The following is a 20,731-nucleotide window of genomic DNA, read 5'->3' on the forward strand; positions in this document are numbered from 1 at the left end:
ATGTGTCTAGGGCGGTGGATAGAGGAGAGCCGGTAGATGTGATGTTTCTTGATTTTCAGAAGGCGTTTGATAAGGTACCTCTCAAGAGGTTATTACAGAAGGTTAGGGGGCATGGAGTTGGGGGTAGGGTGTTAGTGTGGATAGGGGATTGGCTGTCAAATAGGAGGCAGAGAGTGGGGGTCAATGGGTGCTATTCGGATTGGCGGTTGGTGACTAGTGGAGTGCCCCAGGGATCGGTGCTGGGGCCTCAGCTATTTACCATTTATATAGATGATCTGGAGGAGGGAACCGAGCGTATGGTGTCGAAATTTGCTGATGACACCAAGATTGGTGGAACGGCAAATTGTGCGGAGGGTGTGGAAAGACTGCAGAAGGATCTAGATAGGCTGGGCGAATGGGCCAGGAACTGGCAAATGGAATTTAACGTTAGCAAGTGTGAAGTTGTCCACTTTGGTAGGAAGAATGGTAGGAAGGACTATTATTTACATGGCGAGAAACTGCGGCATGCAACGGTGCAGAGGGACCTCGGGGTCCTGGTGCATGAGTCGCAAAAATCCAGCCTACAGGTGCAGCAGGTGGTCAGGAAGGCAAATTGGATGCTGGCCTTTATAGCGAGGGAGATTGAATATAAAAGTAGGGAGGTCTTGCTGCAACTGTACAGGGCACTGGTGAGGCCGCAGCTGGAGTACTGTGTGCAGTTTTGGTCGCCGCACTTACGCAAGGATATTTTGGCCTTGGAGGGAGTGCAGAGGAGGTTTACTAGGCTGATATCGGAGTTGAGGGGGTTGAACTATGAGGAGAGGCTGAATAAACTAGGCTTGTACTCGTTAGAGTTTAGAAGAATGAGGGGAGATCTCATTGAGACATATAAGATGATGAATGGGATGGTTAGGATAGAGGTGGGGAGGCTCTTCCCGCTCAGAAAGGATAGTAGGACTAGAGGGCACAGCCTCAAGATGGCGGGGGGGGGGGGTGCGGTTTAGAACAGAGTTGAGGAGGAACTTCTTCACTCAAAGGGTGGTGAATCTCTGGAATTCTCTGCCCGTTGAACTGGTGCTGGCTGCCTCGCTAAATATATTTAAGATGCGGGTTGATAGGTTTTTGATAGGCAAGAGGATTAAGGGGAGAGGGCGGGAAAGTGGAACTGAGCCACGACAGATCAGCCATGATCTTATTGAATGGCGGGGCAGGCTCGAAGGGCTAGATGGCCTACTCCTGCTCCTATTTCTCATGTTCTTAAATGCAAGTTGGTGGACTTTGAAGGACCAAATTTAGGTGTAAATTATACTGTAAATTGCAGAACCCTTATGAACATTAACATACAAAGGAATCTGGAAATGCAGGTCCACAATTCCCTACAAGTGCAGCTCAGATGGCAAGGTGATTTCGAAGACGTATGGCATGCTTGTCTTTGTTAGCCAGGGCACCGAGTGCAAGAGTTGGGAAATCATATTGCAGCTATAGAAAACCTTGGTTAGGCCATATTTGGAGTAATGCACTTCTGGTCACCACACTACCAGAAGTGGAACCTTTGCAGAGAGTGCAAAGAAGGTTCACCAAGATGTTGCCTGGTCTTGAGGGTGTTGGCTATAAGGACAGGTTGAATAAAGTAAGATTGTTTTCACTGGAAAGATGGAGACTGAGGAAAGACCTGATAGAAGTCTACAAAATTATGAGAGGCATAGACAGGGTGGATAGTCAGAGGCTTTTCCGTAGGGTGGAACTGTCAATTACAAGGGGGCACAGAGCAAGGTAAGAGGGAGAAGTTTAAAGGGGGATGTGCAGGGAAGGTTTTTCCACGCAGAGAGTGGTGGCTGAGTGGAACACGCCCACCAAAAGGTGCTAGTGGAAACAGGTACATTAGCAACATTTAAGTGGCATCTGGATGGGTACATGAATAGTGAAGGAATAAGGGGATACAGCCTGAGTAAGGGAAGGTTTTTTTTTAAGTTTAATTAGGGTGCTATGAGTGGCACAGGCTTGGAGGGCTAGAGGGCCTATTTCTGTGCTGTACTTTGTGTGTTCTTACATCCCTCCCAGCACACCTGAAACTTCTATACTTTGGAAAATTAAGTTGCCAGTCTTGTCATTCTTGCACCATGTCTCCATGATTGCAACAATATCATACTTCCACACACTGATCTATGCTCGTAAGTTCATCTGCCTTACCAGAGAGTCTCCTACCATTAAAATAGATTGTTTAGCCTTCCAATCCTCCCTTGCATCTTATCATGCCCATATCTTCTCTGCCTGTTGGACTGACCTAGCTTTCCTTAATATTTGACTGAACTTCACTCCCAACTGTCCATCCATTCTGTGCCCCATCCTCCTGCCAAAATAGTTTAGAACCTCCCTGATAGCATGATCAAATCTCCCAGCAACGATACTGAACCTGCTCTGGTTCAGGTACAAACCATCCAGAAAGTGTCCCAATGATCCAAAAATCTAAAGCCCTCCCACCTACATCATCCCTTTAGCCATGCATTCTTCTGACCCATTTTCCTGTTCATGTATTCAGTAGTGTGTGGTACTGTAAGTAATCCAGAGATTACAACATTAGCAGTCCTGTTCTCTATTCTACTATAGAACTCCCCAAATTCCTGTTGCAGGACTTCATTCCTTTCTCTACCCACATTGTTGGTGCCACAGCCACTGGCCGTTCACTCTCCCCCTTCAGAATGCTCTGCAGCCACTCAGACATCCCTGACCCTGGCACTAGGGGGGCAGCTTACCATTCAAGAGTCTCGTTTGCAGTCACAGAAACGCATGTTGGCTCCTCTTAAAATCGAGTCACCGATCACTAAAGCTCTCCCGGTGTTTTTCCTTTCGAGTAGGTGAAATCAACTTTCCCAACATTAACTGGGATAGACACAGCATTAAGGGCTTGTATGGAGTGGATTTCTTGAAAAGTGTGCTGGCAAACTTATTAGGCCAAAATGCAGATGGTCCAACAAGGAAAGAAGCTGTGCTAGACCTAATTCTGAGGAATGAAGCCAGGCAGGTGATTGTAGGGGAACATTTTAGTGACCACAAGATGGTAGATTTAAGCTTTTTTAAAAAATTATTTTACCCCATCCTTAAAGATACAAAGCCAATGCTCAGAATGGATCAGGCAAATCCAAATCCATTACATGCTTGCTCCAAAAAACAGATTCAAAATTCCAACTGAATCCAATTCATCGTCCCCATAAGACAGATAAACAAGATCCAAGCTGACAAGATAAGGCATTGCCATCTTGGGCTTGACCTGACGCTCGATCTTAGCCAAACGGCTGAGAAATGGATCTGGCCAAGGTAGAGTGGGAACAACTACCAGTGAGTGGGGAAATCTACAAAAGAGCAATGGGGACACATTCAAAAAGAAAATGGAGAGGATACAAGCCCAGCATGTTCCCTCCAGGGAGATAGGAAGGAGTAATGAATCTAGAGAACCATGGATGACCAAAGACATTCAAAATTCGATGAGAAGAAAAAGAAAGGCTTTTAGTAGGTACAAGGGGAGAAATGCGGAGGCACTAGTAAAGTACAGGGTAGAACTTAAGAAAGCAATTACAAAAGCAGAGAAGGGATAGGAGAAAGCTCTGGCTGTAAAAATAGGGAAAATCGCAAGATCTTCTCAAGTATATCAATGGGAAGAGGATAAATAGAGGAGATGGGCCCATCAGGGACCAAGGGGGCAATCTGTGGAGCTAAAGGACAGTGATAGAGTGTTGAATGATTACTTCACATCCGTCTTCATCCAAGATAATGACAATGAATGTATGGAATTCAGGGAAAGAGCCTGCAAGGTTCTACAGCAAATTGACATAGGGAAGGACATTGGAGGTGTTGGCAGACTTAAAAAGTAGACAAAATCTCAAGGTCCAGATAAATTGTGCCACAGGCTGCTGTGGAAGGCAAGGAAGGAGATTGCAGGGGCTCTGACGCTATTTTTTAAATTCCTCTCTGGCTAAGAGGGAGGTAAGAAGTCTCACACCAGGTTAAAGTCCAACAGGTTTATTTGGTAGTAAACACCACTAGCTTTCGGTACGCTGTTCCTTCGTCAGATGAGCGGAGAGTTCTCCACTCACCTGACAAAGGAACAACATTCCGAAAGCTTGTGGCATTTACTACCAAATAAACCTGTTGGACTTTAACCTGGTGTTGTGAAACTTCTTACTGTGTTTACCCCAGTCCAATGCCAGCTTCTCCACATTAACAGGGAGATGCCAGAGGAAAGGAGAACAGCTAATGAGATTCTGCTATTTAAGTAGGGCTGTAGAGATAAGCCAGGGAGCTACAGACCAGTGAGTCTAATGTCAATGGTAGGGAAACTATAGGAGAAAATTCTAAAGGAGAGCATCTATCTCCACTTAAAGAGGCTGGGCTTGATCAGGGATAGTCAGCGTGGCTTCATCTGAGGGAGGTCATGCCAAAAAAAACTGACTCAATTTTTTGAGGAGGTGACCAGTGTAATATATGTAAATAATGTTTGTTGGAGTTTGGGGTGCGTACTGCCCCTTTAAAAATGCAGGTCAGGTGACTGCACCTGCACAAGCTTACCTTGTGGTTCAGTAGGCACTGTAAGTTGATAGGTATATACATAACAACCAGCCGTACAGATGAGGGCAGTTGATGTAGTTTATAAAGGATTTCAGCAAAGCCTTTGACAAGGTCCCACATGGCAGACTTATAAAGATGCACATGGAATATAGGATAATTTGGTACAATGGATTCAAAATTGGCTCAGTTGTAGGAAAAAGTGAGGGTGACGACAGAAGGCTGGTTTGATGACTGAAAGTCCAGTGGCATACCACAGGGATCTTTGCTGGGTCCCCTATTATTCATTATTTATATAACCAACATGTGTGGGGTAGGATTAGTAAATTTGCTGATGACACAAAGATTGGCTGGTGGCTAACAACGAATGCCTTAAAGGTACAAGAAGATATAGACGGGATGGTCAAGTGGGCAGGTAAGTGACAGATGGAATTTAACCCTGTGAGTATGAGGTGATACACTTTGGAAGGCGTAATTTTACATGGGAGTATTCAATGAACAGTAGGACACTAAGAAGTGCAGTGGAATAAAGGGACCTTGGTGTATTTGTCTATAGATCTCTAAAGGCACAAGGGATGTTAGTAAGGTAGTGAAAGGCATATAGGGCCTTTATCAAAGGAGGCATAGATTACAAAAGCAAGAAATCATGTTGGAAGTTGCAAAGAACCTATTTGTGGCCACAGCTAGAATACTGTGTGCAGTTCTGGTGACCAATGATAGGAAGAATGTGATTGCACTGGAGTTGGTGTAAAGGAGATGCACCAGAATGCTGCCTGGAATGGAACATTTAAGTTATGAAGAAAGGTTCAATAAGATTGAGTTGTTTTCACTGGAGCAGAGAAGACTGAGGGCGACCTGATGCAGGTGTGCAAGATTATGAGAGATATGAACAGGGTGGATAGAGAGCAGCTGTTCCCCTTCATTGAAAGGTTAGTCACTAGGGACATAGGTTTAAGGTGAGGGGCAAGAGGTTTAGGGTGGATGAGTGGAAAAACCATTTTACCCAGAGGGTGGTGGCAGTCTAGAATGTGCTGCCTGTGAGGGTGGTGGAGGCAAATTGCCTCACATCCTTTAAAAAGCACCTAGATGAGCACTTGGTATATCACAACATTCAAGGCTATGGACCAAGTGTTGGTAAATGCGATTAGATGGAAGGTCAGCTGTTTCTCACATATTGATGCGCACTCAATCACCAAAGGGCCTCTTCTGCACAGTATCATTCTTTGTTGTGCAGCAAAGCCAATCATGGTGCCACAAACTTAACTTGCTTTGTGCTGTTCATGGCTACACTGATTATTGGAACTCTGTCCAGTAAAGTTACACATTAAGATAATTAAATATAAAATATGTCATAAGCAACTTTTGAAACTATTAAAAATCATAAAATAATTCAGTCTCAATTGTACTACCTTCATGACCTCTTCCATGTACTTTGTTGAGCTTCCATTAGCATAGGCAGTCTGCACTACTGCTATCTGCAAGTCCAAATCTGCCTAAGCAATAAAAGGACAACAATTAGGTGCACCTGAGAGACAATTCAAGAGATTTGTTCACTGCTCATAATCACTGCTTTGTTCCACTGTTGGATGAGCCCTTTAATCACACCATGTTTAATTTACAGGACAAGGGCATTGATGCTACAGTTCTAGCACAAATATATACCATTTACTTGGTAATTCTTGAAGCAAAAGAAAAAGTCAAAATTAACAACAATAAATCTTGGAATGACAATGTCATGGACAAGGGAAAAACATTTTCTGCTAGCAATATTCTACCCAAGTAGGATCTTAAACGAAAAAGGCCTTTGACTTCTTTACTGCAAAGCAGCTTTGGAAAGTCTTCCAGAGATTTTGACGTCCAGCAAAATTTGTTTCTATCTTATGACTCCAGTATTTTGGGACGACAACAAAACCGTCCTTTGCAATCATAGAATCTTACAGAGCAGGAGACAGCCATTCACCCCATCAAGGCTGCACCGACTACAGTCCCACCCTGGCCCTATCCCCATAATCCCAAGCATTTACCCGAGCTGGTTGCCTTGACGCCAAGGGGAAATTTAGCATGGCCAATCCACCTAACCCATCCATCTTTGAATAGTGGGAGGAAACCAAAGCACCTGGAGGAAACCCATGCAGACACAGGGAAAACGTGCAAACTCCAAACAGACAGTGATCCAAGGCTGGAACTGAACCTGGGTTCTTGATGCTGTGAGACAGCAGTGCTAGCCACTGTGCCACCCCAAACAGTAAACTCGATATGGCTCTTCGCCCCTATCATTTTTGTAAAGCAGGTACCAAAAGCATCAGTCTGAACTGGTTTGGGTTACACAGGAAATGGTTACTTAAATAAAATAATGGAATCAGACACAATCACAGACAAGCTGGTGAGTCACCCTAGTCCTGGCTCTCCTCTTGTTGAGATTGAAAAACCTGCTGCCGAGTCAATATTCAATCATGATCCTTGGGGAATTTGGTCACAAATGAGTTCCACGACCACACAGACAGCTGAGGTAGATAGCGAACAGAGTTGGTACAATCATACATCTTTGCTTGACACCTGTCTGGGTACAGGACAGCTCAAACACCAATCCATTATCCAAAATCAAACCAAGTCCAAAGATGTGCAGGTTAGATTGATTGGCCATGTTAAATTGCCCCTTAGTGTCAGGGGCACTGGCTGGGGTAAATGCATGGGGTTATGGAGATAGGGTCTGGGTGGGATTGAGGTCAGTGCAGACTAGATGGGCTGAATGGTCTCCTTCTACACTGCAGAATTCTTTGATTCTATGATTAAAAAGTCAGACTGAAATACTGGAGTCACAAGATAGAAACAAGTTTTGCTGGATATCAAAATCTCTGGAAGACTTTCTGATGCTGCTTTACATAAAGCCTTTGACAGATCAATAAAAGGCTATGTATTGCTCTTTGCGCTGTACCAGGCCCTTTCTTATTCCACAAATCTAAAGGAAAAGATCAAAAAAAAAGGACTCTCCTGGATGGCCAAAGACCACATTGGATTTTGGGAAAGACTTCTTCACTGACTTGCAGGAAGCACTTCAGAAAGGTTCATGTGAGAATCTTTCCGTAGTGGTCAGAAGGGATCTACCTCCATAGATCAATAAAGTGATTCATTACACTTCTTGAGAGGTGAAACAATGATGCTACTGTGGAAGTCAGCAGCGTGTATCTCTTCTCCCCAGTTACTGTTAAAAGCTCTGAGACTTTGAGCAAGCGTTCAGGCCAGCTTTATAGATCTCAGCAGGAATGCTGGCTGGACCACATAATGGAATTAGGCAAACTTAACAGGACAAATGGCTCAAGTGAATACAATGGAAAGATTTTATGCCACAGAAATCAGACTAAATGAAATGGAAATTATAGGGCCTCTTAAAAGTGACACTGAGGATGACAAATTCACTCTTTAAGTATGAACCAGAGCCCTCTGTGCAGAACGTTTGTGTGCATTGGCCAAGAAAATACATCAGTGGAATGCAAAAATAACTCGTTTAACACCTTTAACCCAAGTTCCAAATCAGCCCAGATGCAAAAAAGATATACATATATTAAAAAAAATTATCCTTTCATGGGATATGAATTTATTGCTCGGCCCTAATTGCCCTAGAACTAAGTCGCTTGCTAGGCCATTCAGAGGGTAGTTATCACGCTACTATGGAACTGGAGTTATAAATCGGCCAGATCAGGTAAGGATGAGAGATTGCCTTCCCTAAAAAGACATTAGTTAACCAGATGGATTTTTACAATAATTGATGATAGTTTCATGGCCAATATTACTGAGACTAGCTTTTAATTCCAGACTTTTAATTGAATTTAAATTGCACCACAGTGGGATTTTAACCTGTGTTTTCTAGGGCATTAACCTGGGCCGCTGAATTGCTAGCAGACTACGTTACCTCTACACCATTGTGTTCCCCCTAATTGCAAATATTGAGAACAGTGATGGGGACTTCAAGAGGACATGATATTATAGCATGGTTAAAGCACAGAAGGGGGCCATTCAACATGCTGTGTTTATGCTGGCTCTCTACAAGAGCAACTCACCAAGTCCCACTTCCCTGCTATTTCCCTTGTAATGTGGAGATGCCGGCATTGGACTGGGGTAAGCACAGTATCAAGTCTCACAATACCAGGTTAAAGTCCGACAGGTTTATTTGGCAGCACTAGCTTTTGGAGTCTCAGGTTCCTTCATCAGCTGGATGTTCACAAACAGGGCATATATAAACACAAATTCAAGTCACAAGATAATGGTTGGAATGCGAGTCTTTACAGGTAATCAAGTCTTTACAGGTGCAGACAATGCAACTCATCAACAAGTTCCATGCCACCATCAGACTCACCATGGACTACTCTCCGGAATCGGTTGCACTCTTGGACACACATCTCCATCAAGGATGGTCACTCCAGCACTTCACTGTACTGTGAGCCCACAGATAACTTCATGATGCTCCACTTCTCTAGCTTCCATCCCAAACACGTTAATGAAGTCATCCCCTACAGACAAGCCCTCTGTACACACAGGGTCTGCTCAGATGAGGAGGATCGCAGCAGCCACCTATAGACGCTGAAAGGCGCCCTCATTAGAGCAGGATATGGCACTCAACTCATCGATCAACAATTCCAACATGCCACAACGAAAAATTGCACCAACTTCCTCAGAAGACAAACATGAGACACAGCGAACAAGGTACCCTTCGTTGTGCAGTACTTCCCCGAAGAGGAGAAGCTATGACATCTTCTCCGGGGCCTTCAACATGTCATTGATGAAGACAAACATCTCGCCAAGGTCATCCCCTACACCCCGACTTCTTGCTTTCAAACAACCGCACAATCTCAAACAGACCATTGTCCGCAGCAAACTACCCAGCCTTCAGGAGAAGGGTGACCATGGCACCACACAACCCTGCCACAGTAACCTCTGTAAGACATGCCGAATCATCAACATGGATGCCATCATCTCATGTGAGATCACCATCCACCAAGTACATATTCTTGCGAATTGGGTAACGTTGTCTACCTGATACGCTGCAGGAAAGGATGTCCCGAGGCATGGTACATTGAGGAGACCATGCAGAGACTCCAACAACGGATAAATGAACACCGCTTGACAATCACCAGGAAGGAGTGTTCCCTTCCAGTCAGAAAACACTTCAGCAGTCATCAGCATTCAGCCTCTGATCTTCAGTTAAGCATTCTCCAAGGCGGCCTTCACAACACACAACGCAGAATCACAGCAGAAACTGATAGCCAAGTTCCACACACGAGGACGGCCTCAACCGGAATCTTGGATTCATGTCCCACCACCTGTAACCCCCCACAACTTGCCTGGGCTTGCAAAATCTCTAACTGTCCTGGCTGGAGACAATACACCCCTCCTTAAGCTGTGCTTGGCCCTCTCTCCACTCACAATATCAGTACCTTTAAGACTTCGATTACCTGTAAAGACACGCATTCCAACCATTATCTTGTAAATTGAATTTGTATCTGTTTATGCCCTGTTTGTGAACACAGCTCTTCACTCACCTGATAAATGAACCTGAGACTCCAAAAGCTAGTGCTGCCAAATAAACCTGTTGGATTTTAACCTAGTGTTGTGAGACTTCTTACTATGATTTTCCCTGTAGTCCTGCAGGTCATTGCAATGGGGAACACGGTAGCACAATGGTTAGCACTGCTGCCTCAGGCCAGGGACCTGGGTTCGATTCAGCTTCAGGTGACTATGTGGAGTTTGCAAGTTCTCCCCATGTCTGTATAGGTTTCTTCTGGGTGCTCAGGTTTCCTCCTACAGTCTAAAGATGTGCAGGTTAGGTTGATTGGCCATGCTAACTGGACCCTTAGTATCCAAAGATGTTTTATGTTAAGGGGATTGGCAGAGTAAATATGCAGGGTGTTGGTGCAGACTCAAGTGGGCCAAATGACCTCCCTCTGCACTATAGGGACCCTATGATTTTATGTAGGAGATTAATTTTATTGTAGAGAAGGATGAAACAATTCATTTTGGTAGGAGAACAAAGAGTGGCAATGTAAAATAAAGGAGGTGCACGAACAGAGACCTGGAGTTGTATGCTGAAGGTTGCAATGCAGGTTCAGAAAGTGGCTAAAAATTTGTATTTTAAAAAATTATATTGTATGCATTTATAAATTGGAAGCATAGGATACAAAGACAAGGAAGTTATGATTAATCTTTACACAGCCTTGGTTTGGCCTCAACTGCAGTAACATGTCCAACTCAGGACATCACATTTTAGTTAGGAAGAATGTGTCGGCTTAGAGAGGGTGCGGAGAATAGTTCGAGGAATTTGCTTCTTTCACCAATTACTTTGATATTTTAGGTGTAGATCTTTCTAACAGACAATCCTGATGAAGGGCCCACACAAACATGAACACGTCTGCTCTCTCCACAGATGCTGATTTTCCCAGTGATATTTATTATATCAACATGGTAAGATGACATATAGGAACATTTTACCTTGGCAAGAAGCTCCTTTAGAAATATAGTAATTAAAGTTGCAATCTTATCTCCGTCAAGAAGATGAAAACATCCAGATTCATTGATGTAATAGTACACAATTCTGTCTGCATCACCATCAAACGAGCAGCTACGTTCATTTACTTTCATGTGTAAGCCTGCAGCAATTGAGAATGTGGTTATTATTTTCCTGATTATTAGGGTAGCAAATAAGCAGAAACTACCCTTTTCAATTGCAATGCAGCCTATAAAGGCTATCAACAAAACGCAACCACCTTTTCGTAAAACTCAAGCTGAAATAAAAACAGAAAATGCTAGAAATACTCAGCAGGTCTGGCAGCACCTGTGGAGTTAGAAACAAAGTTAACATTTCAGGTCAAGGAACTTTCTTCAGAACTTCAGGTCAAGAATAGTTCTCCGGGATATTGTTGTTCAGACAAGACACTTTCTTTTTCCTAGAAATTCAATATGCCCTGAGAAGCAGAATTTGTTTCTAATAATGGAGTTGAAGCAAAGTCAACACAAAGTAGGAACATGTTGAAGTTTAACAAGTAAGCTTTCAAAGTGTCACAACCAAGCTAGTAGCAGCTCATAAGTGAGAGCTCATCTTAGTTTATGCGAACACTATGTAAATAATATGAACTGCCAGTTCTGCAGACATGCATGCTGAACCTGCAATCAACTAACCTCATTGAATGTTTTTAAGGCAAGCATAGATAAAGGAAATAAGGGTTGTAGTGAGCGGGCAGATAAGTGGAGCTGAGTCCACAAAAAGATCAGCCATGATCTTACTGAATGGCGCAGCAATCTTGAGGGCCTATGCCTGCTCCTAGTTTTTATGTTCTTGGATTCCTCAGTCATATCAGGACCCAGAGAAGATGACACACTGGACAAACTCAAACTCTGAATTTAGTTTACTCATACAAGTAGCAAAAGGAATAAAAGTTATATGCTGTTCTCCTTGCATCACGGATAGTCACTAAAGCAGAAATGATCTTGGATAACTCATTACTGGAAGATTATAGAAAAAGTTCTCCAAGATGACATTGGGGATGGAAAACAATACTTATGAAGAAAGACTGGACGTGTTGGGTCTATTTCCATGGACGAGAGAGGGAGGTGGAAAGGATAATCATGAGCATTAGGGTGAATAGGGAAAGTTTACTTCCTCTGATTTGGGAATTAGCAATGTCACACACTTGTTACAGCACAGAAGGAGGTAATTCCGCCAATTGCCCTAGACACCCCCACCACCAGGAACATCCTTCTTGCACCTACGCTGTTCAATCCTGTTAGAATTTTCTAGGTTTCTATGAGATCCCCTTCATTCCTCTGAACTCAAGCTAATATCATTCTAACTGACTCAATCTCTCTTCATATATCAGTCCTGCCATTCCAGGAATCATCTGGTAAACCTTCTTTGCATTCCCTCTAAAGCAATACATTCTTCCTCAGATAAGGAGGCCAAAACTACATACAATATTCCAGGTGTGGTCTCACCAAGCCCAGTATAATTGCAGCAAGACATAGAATCATAAAATCTCTATAGTGCAGAAGCAGCTCATTCAGCCCATCAAGCCTGCACTGGCAACAATCCCACCCAGGCCCAGGCCCACATATTTACCCTGCTAATTCTCTTGACACTAAGCGTCAATTTAGCATGGCCAATTAACCCAACCTGCACATCTTTGGACTGTGGAAGGAAATCAGAACACCCGGAGGAAACCCACGCAGACATGGGGAGAACATGCAAACTCCACATAGACCCAAGACCGGACCTGAAGTTGAGTTGCTGGCCTGTGAAGCAGCAGTACTGCCCTGTGCGGCACCAGTCCTGCTCCTGCACTTGAATCCTCTCACTATGAAGGCTAACATACAACTTGCTTTTTTTACTGTCCACTGCAACTATATGCTTATGCCCAGTGACTGGTGTCCAGGGGCACCCAAGGCTTGTTGCACATTCCCCTGTCCTAATTTATGGCCAAATAGTAATCTGCTTTCTCATTTTTGCTACCAAAGGGGATAGCCTCACATTTATCCAAATTATATGCATTTGCCATTCATTTGCCCACTCAACTTATCCATATCACACTGAAGGATCTCTGCATCCTCTTCACAGCTCACCCTCCCACTCAGCTTTGTGTTAACTGCAAATTTGGAGACATTTCATTTAGTTCCCTCAGCTAAATCATTAACATGTATAGTGAATAGCTAGGGTCTCAGCACTGACCCCTGCGGTACCCCACTAGTCACTGACTGCCATTTGAAAAAATGGCCGTTTATTCCTACTCTGTTTCCTGCCTGTCAACCAGTTTTCTATCCATCTCAGTACATCACCCCAATCCCAGGCGCTTTAATTTTACACTAATCTCTAATGTGGGTCTCTGCTGAAAGCCATCATAGGAATTAGGAGCAGATAGTCGGCAAATTCAACCCTTCGCGCCTGCTCTGCCATTCAATCAGATCATGACTGGTCTCTCCCTGCTCTCAAATCCACCTCCCCACCTGTTCTCCATATCCCTTTTTTTTTAAATTAGAAATATCTTCTTGAAACCATTCAACAATTGCCACACTAGGGGGCAGCGAATTCACCAGCCTGTGACAGAAGTAGTTCCTCCTCATCTCAGTTTTAAATCTACTGCCCCTCAACCTAGTGAATAGCTGGGGTCCTCCTGTTGACCTCTTCGACAAGGTGACCTCTTGTTCAAAATCGCCCCGCAAAAGGAAGCATTTGGTCTACATTTACTTTATCAATCCTTTTAAAATTTTATATACCTCGTTCAGACCCCCTCTCATTCTTTTAAACGCCAGAAAGTAAGAACCCAAAGTGTTTAATCTCTCCTAATTTGTCAACTCTTTCATCCCTGGAATCAAGTTGGTGAACATCCTCTGAACTGCCTCCAATGCTACCTCATCCTTCTTCAAATAAGGAGAAGGAAACTGAACACAGTACTTGAGGTGTGGTCTCACCAATATTCTGTACAACTGTAACAGCACTTATCTATTCTTGTACTCCAATCCCTTTGCAATAAATGCCAACATTCCATTTGCCTTTTTAATACATACTGCACCTACATACCAACTTTTCGCAATTCATGAACATGGACACCCGGACCCCTCTGCCTGGATGCATTTTGAAGCTGTTTTCTATTTAGGTAATAAATTTGCCTTTATTTTTTTTCTGCCAAAATGTATAATCTCACACTTTTCCACATTAAACTCCATCTGTAAAATTTTGACACATTCTCTTAGCCTATCTATAGCCAACTGTAAAGTCTTTATATTCTCTTCACTGCCTGCTTTTCCACCTATTTTTTGCACCATCCACAAATTTGGCTGTGTTACACTCTATCCCTGCTTGCAGATCATTTATATAGATTGTAAACAGTTGCGGTCTGAGGACTGACCCCTCTGGCACTCCGCTAGTTACATTTCACCAGCATTTATCCTGTCCCTCTGCTTTTTGTCGGTCAGTGACTCCTCAATCCAATCTAGTACGCTACATCCAATCCCCTGCAATCTCAGCTTCTGGATCACCCTTTTATGTGGCACCTTGTCAAATGCCTTCTGGAAATCCAGATATACCATATCCACAACTTTCCCCACTATCCACCTTGCTGATTATGTCCTCAAAAGGACTCAAGCAAATTTGTCAATCATGACTTACCCTTCATAAAACCATGCTGACAGTGGTGGATTGAGCTTTGTCTTTCCAAATGCTCATTCATCTCCTTCTTAATGATTTATTTCTGCAACTTCCCCACCACAGATGTCACAGTAACATCCCATACTTTCCTATTTTTTTGCCCCTCTCCCTTTTTGAATAGGGTATCACATCAGCATGTTTTCAATCCACCAGAACTTGCTAGAATCCAAGGAATTCTGAAATATCACAACCAACATATCCACTATCTCTGTAGGCAGCTCATAGGGTGCAAGCCATCAGGTCCTGGAGACTATCTGCCTTTAATTCCACTAGTTTATTCAATACCTTCTCCCTAGTGATAACTATTGCACCAAGTTCCTCTGCATTAACTAGTTTTTAGAAAATCTTCATTATTCTCGACTGTGGAGAGGAGCAAAATATTGGTTCAATGCTCCCCACGGAAACCTCACCAGTATTGTCCTGAGCTCTAAGGGGCCAACATTTACTTTAGCTATTCTCTTCCTCTTTATATACTTACAAAAGCTTTTGACTTCTATGTTTTGCCAAAGTTCTGCTTTCACAAAGGGTCATCTGGACTTGAAACGTCAGCTCTTTCCTCTTCTTATAGATGCTACCAGACCTGCAGAAATTTTCCGCATTTTCTCTTTTGACTTCTGCGTTTTGCTTTTTAGTAGTTTCCTTTCATGGTTCACCTTTTGATATATTCTTTGTAGCCTTTTGCTGAACTTCAAAATTCCCCCACTCCTCAAGCTTACAACTAGCTGTTGCAGTTTAGTATACCCTAGTTTTTGCCTTTATGTCCTTGCTGACTTCCTTGTCTAGCCATGGAATGTTTTTCTTGCTTTTACAATTTCTCTTCCTCTCAGGAATACACTTTAATTGAGAGGTATTTAATATCTCCCTGAACATCTGTCATTGTTCCTCAACTGTCCTGCTCTCAATTATTTATGCCCAGTTTACTTGGGTCAACTCTTTCCTCAGGCATGAATAATTACCTCTGTCCAATGCTAAAACTCTAGTATGGCATTCTGTCTTCTCTCGCTCAATCCGAATCTGAAATTCTAGCATGCTGTGATCACTGTTGAAGAAGATCTTTAACAACAAGACTATTTATCAATCCTTCTTCATTACATCATTCTAAATCTAAAACAGTCTGCTGCTTGGTTGGTTCAATAACATATTGCTCTAAGAAACAATCTCTCATGCACTCTATGAAATCTCCCTCAAGGCTACCTTTGCCAATTTGATTAATCCAGTCAAAATACATATTAAAATCATCCATTACTCCCACTGTGCCCTTCTCATAAGCCCTTATTATGTTGTGGTTTATACTATGTCCCACTTCGGAAGCAGTGCTCGGGGGCCTGTAAATTACTCTTATCAAGATTTTTTTTCCTTGGGTTTTTATCATTAACTCTACTAGTTAAATCTTCACAGATTTCAAGTAGATTGGTCAAACATGAGTTTCCCTTCATAAATCCATGCTCTGTCTGACCCTGTCACTGTTTAAGTCTTTTGCTATAAAACCTTTGATGACAGATTCTAAAATTTTTCCCACTACTATCATCAGGCTTACCAATCTATAATTCTGTTCTCTCAGAAACTCAATAATATTTAAGAAGCATTTAAATATTCACTGGAAAATTTGATTAATATAGTCAAATCTTTGTTGACCAGAGTGGACACAATGGGCCAAAGGGCCTCCTCTGAGCTATAAATGCCTATGAAGCTCTGAATTTAAAGGAAAATGACAACAAGTCTTTCAATCCAAGAAATATTGCATGGTTAGAAAACAGGGCACAAGCATGTGTAGCTAAATGTCCTCTTCCGCTGTAAAACTGTAATGATTCATTAAATTTAATATAAGCTTTCCATTCCATTACTTGCCTTGTGGTGGCTTCTGTTGAACCTTAACAAAATCTGCTCCACAGAGGTGGTTGAGTTTGCCACTTGTACCATCATTATACACCTTCAACAGCAGCTTCTTCTCAAGGTAAAGCTCCAATTCCTGAAGCTTCAGTGCGCCAATACCATTTGCACCATCCACATTTAATTGTCGCAATTCCTCTGGATGGCAAGTTGACTGTGGAAAGAGAGAATACCAAATCACATCGGTAGAAAGTGTTTGAGGTAGATTACATACAAACACGTTTAAGCAACAATATCAATACAGTCTTGGTCCTTATCAATAATCCTCACTGAAATATGTGCAGTAAATTAATCACGTCTTCAACATCATTTTAAATTGTTAAATCATTAACAGCTGGGATGATAAGAACATAAGAACATAAGAACATAAGAAATAGGAGCAGGAGTAGGCCATCTAGCCCTTCGAGCCTGCCCCGCCATTCAATAAGATCATGGCTGATCTGTCGTGGCTCAGTTCCACTTTCCCGCCCTCTCCCCATAACCCTTAATCCCTTCTCTTATCAAAAACCCATCAACCCGCTTCTTAAAAATATTTAGCGAGGCAGCCTCCACCACTTCAACGGGCAGAGAATTCCAGAGATTCACCACCCTTTGAGTGAAGAAGTTCCTCCTCAACTCCGTTCTAAACCGCCTCCCCTTTATCTTGAGGCTGTGCCCCCTAGTCCTACTGTCTTTTTTGAGCGGGAAGAGTCTCTCCACCTCTATCCTATCCATCCCATTCATCATCTTATACGTCTCAATGAGATCTCCCCTCATTCTTCTAAACTCTAACGAGTACAAGCCTAGTTTATTCAGCCTCTCCTCATAGCTCAATCCCCTCAACTCCGGTATCAGCCTAGTAAACCTCCTCTGCACTCCCTCCAGGGCCAAAATATCCTTGCGCAGGTGCGGCGCCCAAAACTGAAATCACATCATGCTTAAACAGCAACTAATGTATAGCTGAACACTGAGAAGGGAATTTTAGTCTGTTGTCTGTCGACACTCAAAGTCATGACCAGTGTTCAACATTCATATTATATCACTTAATGCAGCCATTCACGAAAAAGCTGATGAGCGTCCTGGACAGTTTGTGCATCATATGGATGAAATATCTCTTGCAACAAGAGTTGAGTGAGACTGGCCGGGAATAAAGGCTGGGAAGCAAAGCAAGCCTGGGGCCAGCTGCCAAAGTCAGGAGTCAATAAAACGAAGGAGGGATAAAGAGCTTGGTGGATCAGAACAGATTGCCCACATTGGAAAAAGCAGAAAAAAATTGAAACTGAGAAAGTAGGTAAATGACTGATCGGTGAGTATTTCTCTTTTTACTCTCTCTAAATGAGGGCTTTTATTTAAACTAGAAGATGGAAAATTTAACATATTTAATCAGTCTAAGTGAAATACTAGAAAGAGTATTGATCGAGCATTCAAGCATTGATCGAAATTAATAGCTTAAATAAGATACTGGGCATGATCTTACAGCCAGCCAAATCTCTGTTCACTGAGCAGGATGAGAAAATTCCACCAGTGTGATCAGTGGTAAGATTCTGGCCATTAATGAGATTCCAGACAACCAAAACCTGTGCTTCTGGGATAGATGTGGTTCCCCCCCCAAAGGCACAGCATAAAGAATGCTTCCAGCAGCATAAGCTCAAGATATCTATCAAGGAAGCTGGGAATTTCCTGGATTCTACTCTCAAACCAGAACTTAATCTGTTATTGCAGGTTTATCTTGAGATTCACTGCCTTCTTATTCTAGAAAGAGATCTTGCTGGATGCAGTGATATTTTGTTCAAAAACATTTTTTCTTTATAAGTAATCAGCATGTGCACAAGACCAAGACATGGCTGGAGCCACTCCAAAACATTTCACAATAATTTCCTCTCAGTGAGTTACATCACTGTAGCATGGTTTCTTATGCACATACTTAGTAGCTATCATTAGAATTAGTCCTTTACATTCTAATATACACACTTGCTCCTACACTTTCGCCCAAAGTCTCTTTTTACTAGGGAAAGTCTCTTTATTAGTTTCACCTGTCCTCCCAAATGAGTGCAAGCTCCTTCTGAGGTAGATGGGAATCCTGTTGCTCAGAGGTCAATTCATAGAGGCTGTCATTCCTGGTTTGCCTCGTTTGTACGTCTGCAGATATAACACTGTCTTTAATGTTCGGAGTATCTTACCTATGCTCTTAATGGTTCTCTGTCCATTGAAATTAAGGTAGAGCCGGTCCTTCAAATTATGCCTAACTGTGCCTTGACCAAATACATCTAAATTTCTGTAACTTCTCGACTACCATACTTGTAGAGTTCTGGTATCTGATACATAATCTCTCTCTCTCCTCAAAGAATCTTTGAGCACAATGCCTCTGGTTAAATGTGCAAACTTGACTCCCTCGATAGGCTACCTCCCAACTCAATCATGGTCTCCCACTGTGACATTAAAAGAAAGTTGGGTCATTAGTCCACAGCCCATTTGAAGCTCACATGTAATGGTGTGGAGTGATAGCCAAGTAGAGCTGGCTCAAATTCACCATTCTTCCTTAGTGGAGCTTTTGCAGCACACGCTTCTCACTCAGGCACAGGGTATTTTGGGAGCTTGTGGTATGCACAAATCTATACAACACTGCAAATGATTGGAAGCATCCTTTGGCAAATTCTTGATCATTATTAAGATGACAACATCTGGAATCCTAAGTGTGGAGGACATTTTCTTTAAGAGGTAATAACAAGTCATAGGTGAAGTATGTAGCTTTTGCAGGTGTACCCAGCAGGAATAATAGTCAACTTAAAGAAGTACTTTCCCTTTCTAGTCAAACAAATCCATGCCAAGGCATTCCCAAGGGCTTGAGCAGAAAGGAGAGAAGTAGTAGATTTTTCTGCTCCTGTATGTGAATGGCATACGTGACAAAGTTAGAGACCATCCATTCAATAGTGTGTAATATTCCTGGACACCATAATGACTACTGTGCCCTGGCTCAACACTTGGTTATGCTAAGATGCACGACGTCTTTGATGGGTCTTCGGGAGCACTTTCAGACAGACAGCTATCAGCACCACAATCTTTGCATTATATACCAGGGGGTCATTTAAGATGCTAAAATGGTGACGCAGTTTGAAATATTTCAAGATGGGGTTGCTTGGAATGTATTTTAACCAACCATAAAGGCAGTACGTACAAATCTACATGTAGCATGAGTGAATCTAGAATTCACCTTCATCTTCATGGGTAGAGAGGTGGTGTTGATATGGCGTTGAGATGGCAGCGTGGGCTTGTTAGGCCGAAGGGCCTGTTTCCCAGGCTGATTTTGTTCTTTGTATCTTCCCTTTGAGCCATACATAAATTGAGCAATTTCTGATCCACTGCCAATGAATATTTGACAGTAAAAGCCATGAAGGCTTCAATTTCTGCTATTAAAGTTTTATTCACCTGTAGTGGTTAAGTAGTGGGTATCCTGGATAAAAATTGGCCAGAGTCTGAAATTTACCCTGTATGTACTCAGTGATAGCATCACATCACACAAAAGTCACTGAAGCCTGGATGGCATCTTTGCAATTTATTGTGTGTGCAGCAGGGTTACTAATGGCTTATGATCAATCTTAAACAGTACATAATCAGAGAATTTTTCACATGCCAAACTGCTGCAAGATCTTCCTTTTCGATAAACACATAGCACTGTTAAGTCTCAGTTAAATGACCTGGAGTCATAGTAGACAGGTTTTTTGCTTACCGCTACTATGGACCAGGAATTGCACTACACCCAGCCCCACTGCAGATACATTAGTTGCCACAACTGTGGGATCATAGTCAGCTAAGATCTCTGAAATGTTAGCATCATTTTGACAGTTTGAATAACTGCTGCAAGATTTCAGTGGTGACCAGGGCCATTAAAGTTGAGAGATTTCAGCAGAAAGTAGGCTGTTAAGGAAAGGGAGTGTGCTCAGGTATAAGCCAGATACATTCCAAGAAGGGTGAAAAGTAAGGGGAAACCAAAGACACAATTCCTTGATGTGTGTGTGTGTGTGTGTGTGTGTGTGTGTGTGTGTGTGTGTGAGAGAGAATGAGAATATGATGAAGCAAGAAAGGTGAATTTAAGACTGAGATGGTAAATGAAGGGATAAACATAACTGGCAAGGA

The 20,731-nt window shown here is 42.6% G+C and overlaps 1 protein-coding gene across 2 annotated transcripts in view; it reads right to left on the minus strand.

The window, feature by feature from the left end:
• The window catches only part of pgm3 (phosphoglucomutase 3), a 128,443-nt gene that overhangs the window by 55,402 nt on the left and 52,310 nt on the right, over window positions 1-20,731 (minus strand). For both annotated transcript variants that reach the window (XM_080200308.1, XM_080200307.1), the window contains exons 6-8: window positions 16,577-16,772; window positions 11,023-11,180; window positions 5,949-6,032 (exon numbers count right to left, since the gene is read on the minus strand). In XM_080200308.1, coding sequence (XP_080056434.1) covers window positions 5,949-6,032; window positions 11,023-11,180; window positions 16,577-16,772 — 438 coding nt within the window. The remainder of the gene's footprint in view (window positions 1-5,948; window positions 6,033-11,022; window positions 11,181-16,576; window positions 16,773-20,731) is intronic.

The sequence above is a fragment of the Carcharhinus amblyrhynchos genome, chromosome 12 (genome assembly GCF_965287045.1).
Source record: "Carcharhinus amblyrhynchos chromosome 12, sCarAmb.v2.hapA, whole genome shotgun sequence".
In the NCBI taxonomy this organism is placed as follows: Eukaryota; Metazoa; Chordata; class Chondrichthyes; order Carcharhiniformes; family Carcharhinidae; genus Carcharhinus; species Carcharhinus amblyrhynchos.